The 11,830-nt window shown below is 35.8% G+C and overlaps 1 protein-coding gene across 1 annotated transcript in view; it reads right to left on the bottom strand.

Annotated features, from left to right (window-relative positions):
- Positions 1-11,830, bottom strand: part of AGMO (alkylglycerol monooxygenase) — a 187,426-nt gene that overhangs the window by 70,198 nt on the left and 105,398 nt on the right. Inside the window, exons 11-12 of the mRNA XM_014937669.1 lie at positions 7,169-7,251; positions 5,890-5,995 (exon numbers count right to left, since the gene is read on the bottom strand). Of these exons, the coding sequence (XP_014793155.1) occupies positions 5,890-5,995; positions 7,169-7,251 (189 nt within the window). The remainder of the gene's footprint in view (positions 1-5,889; positions 5,996-7,168; positions 7,252-11,830) is intronic.

Raw genomic sequence — 11,830 nt, 5'->3', positions numbered from 1 at the left:
GGGTGGGGGGGGGGGGGGGGGAGGGTGTTGAGCTTGGGGAGTGGAGATTTTAAAAGCTCCAGCTTGGCTGCTCTGCCAGAAATGCGGAGCAATTTTACGGTCAATTGGCCAGAGCATCTGGAACTATACATCATAGTCTTTAGTTGATGGTGGTGAAGCCGACTCTCAAACTGGCTAAGTTTAAAATCAGTAATGACTCTGCTGTCACACCTAAGTGGAAACTAACTTAATCTACTGCCAGATTTTACTGTGACTTTTTCTAAGGGACATTATTCCCCTTAGGGCAGTTGTCAAGAATATTAAAAGTCCAGTCCCTAGGATATGCTGCGTGGTATAGGGGTCTTTTCTGAATGAAGCCAACATAGAAAATACAGATTACAACTTGTGTTTGTTCAATTCCATGTGTGTTGACAAGGCTTTTTATCATAAGGCAGTAGAGTTTCCTTCCATCCCCAGCTTCATTTCTGAAATACATTTCAAATACACCAGCCAATCTCGTTAGGGCACAGAGACTGCATAAATGTTGAGGTTGTAAATCACAGCACAGGGCACGGAGCTTTCACCTTAATGGAAACCAACTATGGGATATGCTGCTCTTTGAAATGTGGCGCAGATGATCATAATGAGGGACCAAGAAAAAATGCTACAGAGCAGAAAACTATCGTTGATGTGGAAATAAGTTCTTATGAGTAAATGTTTGTTTTAAGTCAGTACTCATAAGTCAGTATTCCAACAGTGGTAAATTACACTAAGAAACAAGTGAGGTAACAGCAAGCCTTTGTACGATGAAAGGAGAAATAAGTAGCGTGGTAATATATCACATTAAGAGGGACTGCTGTGGAACGCAGAATACAGTGCAAATCAGTTCTTTAATAAGGAGATATTATATATTTTATCCAGACAAATTGGCTGACACACTCGTAAGAAATACCAGAATTACATCAAAGATCAGAGAAGCAGTCCATTTGGTACAGAAGACTGTCTCCAAAAGTGTTTGGAACAGCTGTTTGGACCAAGTTTAGATACTCTGAAGGAGTAAATAAACAATTTGACCACAACGAAGTTAATTTCTGCCTTCATTAGTTAAGGGCTGAATTATACCCTGCAGCATAAGGTTTTATATCTCTTCCAGAGTCAGTTATATATCTAACGCAACACATGCCCACATAAAACAGAAAAGAAAAGGAGTTATTAATTTAAAAATATCACACCTTTATACAATCTCTCTTTTACTCTGTTTTCCCCAGTGAAAGTTGTCATAGATCTTTATCCTTCCTACCTGCAAATTAATACACGCCTGCCAGCGCAGGGCAGGAGGAGCCTGGGTGAAGAGATTTACTCTCAGATACAATTCCTTAGCTAACACCAAGTAAAAGATAAACACATCAAGAGACAACTCTATTTGCTCCTCCAGCTTCCTCACTCCTAGCCCCTTAGCTCAGGAGTCTTTCTCAGTGCTGAGTTGCAGCCACTAGGAGAGTTGGTGAAAATATTTTAAGACAAGAGTTCCAACAACATGTCAATGGCTCTTGTTTCTGCTTGCTCCTCATTAGTACTACTGTCAAATAACAGCCGTGCTTGACCAAAATCAGCTCATGGAATATGCTGGCCGATGCCAAACCGGAGCAGTTGGATGGAAACACTTTGAAGAGGTGCACCATCCTCACAGATTTATTTTTACATATCGTGCCTGCTGAACTGTCACATAACTGAACACACAAGCAATGTTTTCTGCTACTTCCAGGTGGTTAGGAGACTCCGGGCCCAGTCTGACAGAAAATGATTTGGCTCCAGTAATACACATGATTATCACATTACACAGGCATGAAGTAATCAGCCTAAAGAAAACTAACTAGTATAGGATGTGGCAGCGCAGATCCTCAAGCAGAAACACATTAGCTCCTCAGTTCACTGTCTATAACCAGTCAAATATAATATCTCTGTCCCTATTATCAAGGTTTTCAGTAACTTGCACCCAAGAAACAATTTTTTTAGGATCTAAAAACTTCCTCAAACATCACCACTTTTTTTTCTTAAAAAAAACAACCAAACAAACCCTGCTGCTTTCACCTAACCATCCACAGAAAACACATATAGCACAAGGAACAAAAAAAGCGTGCTGAGAAATGTGTAATTTTCCACCTTCCATAGGAAAAAAATGGCCACTTTTCTAACTCTGATAACTTCAAACTATTGTCTTGTTTGGAGAATGACATGACACCAGGAGAGATCCCCCAGGAATATATCTTGGAAAGACTTCAAATACAATAACAGGGAGAACGATATCTTCAAATGATCAGAAAAATAACACAACCTTCATATGGGAGCAGGACTGGTAGCACACAACCTCAAAGTATCTATAGACACAGTGCTGTACTTACCAGTGTTAAGTTAAGAGCCAAATTAAGATCCCAACTTTAGCAAAAGCAGAAATTCTTCTTGCTTACACACTTTCGGCTTCATTTTACTTCCACCTTCCCTGGATCTCAGCATTAGGAGTCTCCCTTGCTTCACAGAAAGTTTTATCAACTCAATTACCTGAAGAAAAACCTTTGACTGGTCAGACCAGCAGGCCAGCCCAATTAACTAGGCAGTGAGGGCAAAAGGCTGGAGCCAGAAGGGCAGGGCTGTTCCACCTGATGGAATTGCAATCATTAACTACTTTTTTCACACCCACCTGAACTCATTTAATGGCAAAATGGGAAAATCTTGGTCCTTCTTTCCTCTGCTCTTCTCTCCTCACTGCTCCTCTAGTTTTTTCTTATTTCTTCTGTGTTTTCATTCTAGTTTTCACCCAGAAGGTCTTCCTCCCATAAATGAGTTCTTATAATTTTCAGACCTTTTTATGAGCCAAATGCAATCCTTTACAGTTTAAATCACCTAGTTTTACTAGTTAGAGTAACCTGTAAGTAGTATTTCAGGGATATTTACTTAAATAAATCCTATCTACTGGTTCTAAAATATCCATGAGATTATGATCATGCATATATGAACATATGAAACGTAGCCACAGAAAAAACCAATATGTATAGACAGGAGTCAAATACTTTTTTATTAATGATTCATCATGCTGTATAGCAAAATCCATCTTGCACTTATGTGCTGCAATGTGCATCATTAATTTAAGAACATTGTGACAGAATTTCTGTGGTCTTTTTTTTTGAGTCTATAAATTATGCCTTTCAGGGCACTTAAGGATGAAGAAAAATAAACTTCAAGAGGCCTGATGGCACTACTCAGTGTGTCTAGAATTTAACAAATAATTCTTTCACATGGTGTCGTGCATTCATTACTATCACTCATGAATATTGGATTATTAAAGAATTATTTATTTGGAAACATATAGGGATGGTGCTGTAAGGAGGACAATATTTAAGTATAGTACAGATTATGAATACTGAAAATATAATATAAAAAAGATTGAAGTCAGATAAATCTAGGCCTATGTTAAATATGGAATGTGTATAAGGAAAACAAAAGGCTTAATAAATGTTTTTATTTTACATCCCTAAAAATTGTAAGATTTGAAAGACAAACAGAGCAAAGGAATTTGAAAAGTAAGCACATAAAAATTACTAGGACATATCTAGTAGAAATTAGAACTTCTTATGAGATAGATCTATGTTTACGGGCCCCATAAGATGCTCAAAGTTATACAAACTACTCTGAAGGATAGATAACCTGTTTGAAAGTTGAACAGAACATAAACAATTTATAGGAAAAATTTTAGACCTGATTTCGAAGAAAACTATTTATTCATTTATTTACTATGCTTTCTGGTATCTGCTGTTTCAAAATGATCAGGTCAATATTGAGCTAAAACATTAATATTTGTAGTCTTTTCAACATGAACTGACAGATCTCTGGCAATTTCCCTTTGCTTAGAATTTTTATATCATAAATCCCATTATAACAATCTTACCACACCCAAGAACGTTCCTCCCATCAATCCAGAAATTGTACAATGCATTGAGAGCACAAGTGAATAATTTATATCAAAGTGAGGGACCCTTTGAAGTTCATCACAAAAATCACAAAATCTATTAACATCACAAATTTGTTGATTTATGATAAAATGTAAGTCTCTGTTGTTGACATATTGGCATTACTCAGAAGCATTATCTATTTTGGTCTCACTAAGAGCAAATGATTTGAAAGACAACTATTATTTCAGTATTTTCAAAGAAAGAAAACAATGTGAGAAAGGTACTTCTGGTTCTTGTTAAAAATGGCCAAAGAAGAGACTAAGAAAAGAAAAACAGAGAAGTATAATATGAAGGAAAAAAGGAAAAATGCTAGACAGAAGAAAGGATAGAAAAGTACAGTAGAGAAGAATTTGAGATAGCCAAGAAGTTAAAATTTTAATAAAAGATACATGTAAAGAATGGGGTAAGGACCATTTCATTTTATTTTCTTTTTCATGGCAGAATAGGAACTTGTACATACAACAAAAGTAACAATCTGATGATTTTACTTTTACTTGTTTCTTAGTAAGAGACACATTTACATATGCACACACACCTCAGCAAAGTAAGTACATGAACTCTTTTTTTTGAGAGTGTATATTTTGACATATAATTGTCCCCAAATTCAGCTATAATAGTTAAAGTCTGAGAGTTATATCTCAAGTATTAAACACCAAATTTTAGAATTCTTCACTTCAAGCCTATCTACTGTAGAAGGCTACTCAGTAAATAATAAAAACATTTTCCAAATGATATCTGAGCAAGTAAGATCCTTAAAATATCTGCTGAGTTCTGGCAGACTTTTCTCAAAGGAATTCAAGAACTGTTTGATTTACACACCAAACTTTGAGAATGTAATAATATGGGAAAAAAATCAAAACATTTTTTGATTAGTGGCATTTATCTGGCTTTAAATATTGTCCAATAGTTATTGTTTCCTATCCCAGGTAAACAGACAAAAGAAAAAGAGAAAGATAAGATATTTTTCCATTCTCCTGTTGCTTGATCTCTTGGAAAAACAGGAGAAATCAGCACCACTGCTAGATATCTCCAATTAGGAAAGTCGCTATAAATTTTGCAGATGTTTTAAGTCCAAGGAACTATTTTGGACTTGGTTTGAGTCTCAGTCCCTACAGTTTTATTTCATTTTTTCTGCTTTTAATCCAAAAGGTAACTCTCTGATAACAGTTCTAGCAAACTCTTCATAACCTTGCTGATAACTGTCTTCTCTAGTCACCAGCAGTAGGTAGTGTGTGAATGTTATTCAGATAGGAATCATATTAATGAATTAGTGTTATTTAATTCAGATAATATTAAAAAAGTTAATATGAAGTACCAGCTGTACTGAAAAAAGAAAAACATTTATGACTAAAAAGCAAAAGTCACAAACAGGATAAAAATAAGTCCTAAGAACACAAAAACAACTATACTTAGTCAGACAAAAGGTCTATTTAGTCCATCACCCTAACTTTGTCAAGGGCTAAAAGTCTGTTTCTGAGGTACAGTATAAGTCCAGAAAAAAAATAATATTATTTTTAAGACTCTTTGAGCCTCCAAGTATTTTTATATTTGCCCCATGAAAGGTGACTTAATAAATTCAAATTCAGCAACACATTTCTGCTATTTCCTTCAAAGAGTATGACCACTAATATATTATTTTTGCAAGAAATGATAAATATACACTTTCCTGACTTTTTTTAAATGTAAATTGACAGTCTGTAGAAAACCCCAATAATTCTCCTGCAAGTTAATCATAAAAAGGGAGAAATGAAGAAATAAAAAAAAAAAAAAAAATCAATATTCTATCTATATAATATAATCAAATATAAGGAAACAAAACAAAAGTTCAGTGTTTCTGTTTTTTCTAAAAAGACCAAAAAAATCCAGGGTAATCACCAGAGAAATTTAAAAATAAATGTCTTACCTCATATGCATAGTCCAAGGAAGTAAATTGACTCCTTAAGTGCCCAAATTTGTACACAGCTACAAAAACTAAGCAGCGAATGATTTCCAAAATGTCTGCTTTGGGCCTAGAAATGGGAAGTAATTCAGATTAACATCCAATATTTTCTGCTTGGTTAACTTCAATGAAAAAAAAAGAGAATGTAGAAATAGTCTGTGATGTCCTGCACTTATTCCAAGTCATCTTTCTTAACTTTATAGTTTTTACAGCATCTGCCTTACAGAGACTTATAACATTGAATTTCTGGGGCAAGGTGGTGAATACACATGCTCAGAAATTATATATTAGCTCACACAAATGTAGATTTATATATAGATATTGAATTTTTATGTCAAAAATTACAACAACAACATTCTGAAAACCACTACACAACTAGTTCAGATTCTTTTAATCAGTCTATTTCTGTAACTTTTGACTAATTCACATTATTAAGTCCCTAAGTTATACCCATCTCTGGCATACTGACAGATTTTTGCCTATCCTGAAGTCAACTATTCAGTCAGCACAAGTGAAAGGTATTCCATTCTGAAAACAGAATGAACAGCAGGTGCAAAGAGGAACTGGCACCCCAATCCCAAAGGAAATTTCTATTCCACATTTCTGTTCTAGCAGGGCAAATAGCTTCTCCCTAAGAAACTTTAAGTGCCACTCACTCTTCTGTAGGGTCATGGTGTCCATGTGGACTATTCCCATGGTGTACATCTCACTGGGTTGGTGTATTCAAGACCAAATTTAATTTGAAACCATATTGACTAAATTTAGTCTTAAGTCCACACCATCCTTTACATGATTTTGAGTCTACTCTGAGCTACACTGTGTGCTTTTCGTGTAGCATCAGGGCATCTGACACCTATGGCACGCTACACAAGACTGACACAACATGATTGCCATCTGAGCTTGAGTTGCCTTGGGACAATCTGCAGCTCTCCTTGGCCTGCCAGTGTCCCAAAACCAGAGATGTGGACACAACAAATTCAAGCATGAAGAGGAACATGGGTATCCCATCCTACAACTTTTCTGCAAGGGACAATATAGGTATAGACACTAATCGCTATAGGAACACTCCTGGGTTTAGGTGCTTGCTATTCATGTATTATTTTCTGTTCAGCAGGTAGGAACATATGCGTCCAAGTGTATCTATAGTTCGTTATCATACATTTTTTGACACACTTGGGATTTTCATATAATGATAAATAATGCATAATGAGAGAAGGGAAAAAAAATGTGGTTTTTGTCTTACCTGTTCTCCATAAGTAGTCCAAAAGAGGTCAGGGACAGAATGATAAAGCCAATTCTCAGAAGAATAGTTCCCTGTGATAACATCTGTTAAAAAGTGGATGAAGGATTCATTCAGCGTAATTTTCTGAAGAGAAACTGATTTTTAACAGAGCAGTAGTTTCAACTTCCTCACTCAGTAATGTGTTAGTGACTGAGTTAGTGACAGCAGTTAGTGACTGTTTTTAAAGTGCTTTGCTACTTTAAATTTTAGAACAAAAATATCTGCTCTGGATAGCACACTTATCTGGAGTAATCACCTGTATAGTTGCTTCCTGAGCACTGTATTTCCAATATGTTTAAGATATTCCCTTCTGTTCTAGGTGTTTTCCTGAAGTTATTTGATTCCCTTATGCCTTTACAACAAACTTATTTCTAGATGAAAATCCCAGCAGCCCTGCTCTTCATCTTATGCTACCAGGTTATTACAATAGTCATCTATGAATCCCAATGGATACCAAAAAACCAATACAATGGTGAGAATAAGAATGCACATCACCTGACAATATAACCATATTTAAGAAGAAATAAAATTAATATTGTCCCTTCACGACAACTTGATACTTGGTTCCCACTTCAGAAAAATTCTTCAACTCATACCATTAATTTCAATCAGGCTTAAAACACTTTTAAACATTAACACGTGTGTTAATACTTGTATGAATAGCAGCATGAGGATTTATGTCCTTAAAATTTACATCAAAATGATATAAACAAAAGTCAGGAAAACAGAAATTATTTGCATTGTGAAGTTTGATTTTTTTCTTTTCATTTATTAAATATTTTTTGTATTCTACACAGCTGCCTCTGAAAATCAAATATTTAATCAGTTTTCTTGTTCCCTCCCTGACTTCCTTTCAAATATTAGTTTTGAAAAGCCTTTGTTTTTTCATGTAAAAAACAACAAAAAGCCCAAAACAAAAGTAGTGGATCTTGCTGAGTTATAGGAATCCTTTCTGGCTTCAATAGCAAGAAGGTTTATGAACAGCATCTTGTACTTCAAGATTGCAGGCATTGGTCAATTAAAAAACTATGAAAGTCTGCCCCAATTTCAATAAATAACACTCGGCGAAATGCCCACCTTCCTTTGGTGGTGGCCCCTACCCCTCGAAGAGATCTAAGGTAAAGTATCTGTGAGCGTGGGAGGCCACAGGAGGATATTCTCAAGTTTTACAGCTGTGTGAACTTACAGTGCCCATGTTTGCAAAACACATCAAACCACACACTCAGGCCGGGCAGGTTTCTGTTGTTTTACTGAAGAATCACAAGCACCTACTTAGATATCCTTAGCAAACAGCTATTGAACAAAGAAAACACAATTCCACCATCGAGCGAGGCAAACAGCAGCCTCACCATTTCACAAGCCAGAACACTCTTCTTACAAATGACACCTTTCAAGCCACTCTGTTGCACAGATTTATACCAGGATAGATCAAGCTCATTATTGCATCACTACATTTCAAATCTGTTCCACCCCTCTTTACGATAAACTTATAAAACCTCAGACTGGTGACTACTACCATCATCTACTTATATGTAGACTTTGAGAAAGGATACTCTTTACACTTTTCTTGTGCTCTATCCCTGGGGATCTGCTATTGGCTGTCACAGGAGACAGGATATTGAAATAGATATTGAACCCTGGGAGGGGAACTGAGTGTAGCAGTTAGGCACTGAGAGTCTCACTTAAGTCAAGATAGTAGGAAATGCTCTGATGAGCTTATCATCCTTTGTCAAGGCTTGTATCTCTTGGAATACATTCACAAATTCCAGAAACAAGTTTTAGAGCTGGTCAACAAAAGATTGAATTGAGGGTGCTCTTTTTGAAAACTTGTTTCTAGAACCTGAAAATCCCAGAGCTATCCTAAGTTTAAAAGACTTTCCATTGTTTATATGAAGCAGTTTGTTTTGAAGTGACAAAATTTGTGGACAGAGCTTTTTTATAAAAATCAGGCACAGATTCTATTTAAGTTTAATAAAATAAGTTCTTAAACTGCTCATCTAGCCACAGTAAGTTCAACTCCCACTTCAGCTTCCTGTAGAAACTGGGTCATACAAAAATTCAAGGAGTGAGCAAAGAAAAACATGATTTGGCAAAGGCATAAGAGAACTCACCCATAAATTTCTTAGAAATGCTTTGATACGTTTTTCAATGATTGTTACTTGTCAAATAAAGGAGTTTGCCAGGGATCTAGGACTGGAATTCAAGACTTTCCTCCTTAGAGACTGTTCACACTTTTAAGTTGGAGAATAATACCTTTTTCTAAACCTAGTCCTTCAGGCCAGGTGGGTCTGATTTTGCTTTAAGTTTCCAGTGCAAAGCTCTAGCTTCTACAGACTGCCTTAAAAACGTTCCCACAGTGGTAGGGCGCTATTCTGAGGAAAGGAACATAAGATTTTGTATCTCCCTTAGGCAGGAGAGAGAACTGAATATCAAATTCAAATTTCAAGCAAGTCACGTAATTGCTACATTATAATACATGGCTAAGATCACACTTTATGGAAAACAAATGAACTTACAATGGTTTTCAGAGAACAAGCATTAATGTTTTTCTTCAGGAATGATGCGGCAGTACCTGCTATGAATAAATAAGTGTGTCTCCCATTTCCAATTTAAAAGAGCTGCATGATTTCACACTTCTCTGTCCTCCCAGTGTTTCCGAGCTGACTAGCATTAGACGACCAATCCCCAAGTCCTAGGCATCTGGGTTTCCTTGCGATTCCACTTTCAGAAAACTGAGGTGCTGATTCATTCTACCTTCTGTAAGTACCTTCACTGAAGTGCCTAAAAACCTGATATTAACCTAAACTTTCTCTGTAATCAGTGGATAGAGAGCATTTTCTGAATGACTTGATTTCTTGCAATTAAATAGACAGCAAGTCCTGCAACTAAATTTGTTCCCTACACTAAGAGTTGGATTTGAGTAGATCAGGGAGACACTTCTCCAAAGCAGACACTTTTGGGTCATATTTTCAGTGTTGTTTTCTCTTATAACTTCTATGAGAATTCTTTCATTTGCTTAAAGACATATTTTTATTGTCATTTCTAAAAATGTAAGAAATAATCAATTACTTTTTAATGTATTTTCAGGAAAAAAATATTTTTTTGTTATTGTTATATTATGTTGTTGTTGATTGACCATGAAATAATGATAAGGTTGATATCAGAGACACCACAGAATTGTCATTCAGACTGCAACTTTCTCTCCACAAAGGAAGGACTGAATACAAGAATTTGGAGTGAGAACCTGCAAACTTCTCTTAAACATTTTCTCCAAATGTGCAAAATTGAAGCCTAGAGTTATCATTTGACTCTCCACATTTATCCAGCTACAGAAGAAAAAAAGCTTAGATTAAGAACTTGAAAGGAAATGAATAAATTTCAGTTCAGTTTTAAACAAGATTTCCAGAAAAAAAAAAAAAAAAAAGAATAAAAATACAATCTAATGTACATTATGTACATTAGCAAATCAGAAGAAAGAACTGAAGCAATCTTATAATTTAGGAAAATCAAACCCAAATACAAACAAGCCTTTATCTTAACATTGTAAAAATGCTATATGAGGTTCGTTGGTATAATAACTACCTGAGACAGGTATGACATTTTACAGATTCTGTTTTTCAGGCCAATTTCTATTCTTCTTCAGATGCTCTCCTACTTGAACCGTAACATTTTGAACATTAGCTGTTTGTAAAACTTCTTATGGTCCAATACCACTTGTGGCCCAGAATGTGAAGGACTGGAGGAATCTAAAATGCAGCCTGCAGATCCCACTTATTTGCAAACTGGCACTGTCATCAGATTCACACAAAAGCATGACACTGCAATGCCTGAGTGCAGTGTTGCAGCCTTCCACTTCCCATGTCTTCAGCCCTCTGGAGCCTTGAAGGGTGAGGCATAAAGCCTTACTGGGAACCATGAAGGTAGAAGGTTCAATTTACCCTTCACTGTAGGTACATGCACCACATTCACATATAGCAAAAAAAATGGGTGCCCTCATTTATGCTAATAAATGTCAAGGACAAGAAATCTGCAGTGAAATACACCATGATGCCATTTGGGAATAGCAGCTTTTAGAAAAACAGCCATGTAGCATAAGTTTTAGCATTATTAGTCTGCTTCCATAACTTTCTCGTTACAGCTCCAGTAGTACAGTGACACACTGCCTTGATTCTTTTATTTACTTTCAAACTTGTATCGCTCTGTGAAGGGGATGCTGCCAGCTGAGGCATCCATTTTCTAGGCATTACTCTACCAAAATCAACAAAATAGTCAGTGGGTTATATCACTAAACTAAGCATCACATATTAAAACTACAGACTGCAAGTTGCAGTATGGAAAGAATGTGCCTTTTACACCTTTGTCAGTGCTAGCGTCCTCATTCCACTTAAACATAATATGTATATGTATATATATAAAATAAATTAGTATTTATATACTGGAGTATTAGTATAAACAAAGAAGCCTGTGGGACCACAGCAGGTTCCCCAATTACAAGTCAGCCACAACTTTGCAATGTGGTTATTGGCTGCAATCAAACAGAAAAAAATATTTCTTTTGGATTTTGATTTCATTGAAAGCTTTAAAAATACCTTGGAGCCTTAAAAAAAAAAAAAAAAAGAGTTA

This window comes from Calidris pugnax, unplaced genomic scaffold, assembly GCF_001431845.1.
Source record: "Calidris pugnax isolate Ruff unplaced genomic scaffold, ASM143184v1 scaffold11, whole genome shotgun sequence".
NCBI classification, from domain to species: domain Eukaryota; kingdom Metazoa; phylum Chordata; class Aves; order Charadriiformes; family Scolopacidae; genus Calidris; species Calidris pugnax.
This window is presented reverse-complemented; position numbering and strand designations above follow the sequence as displayed.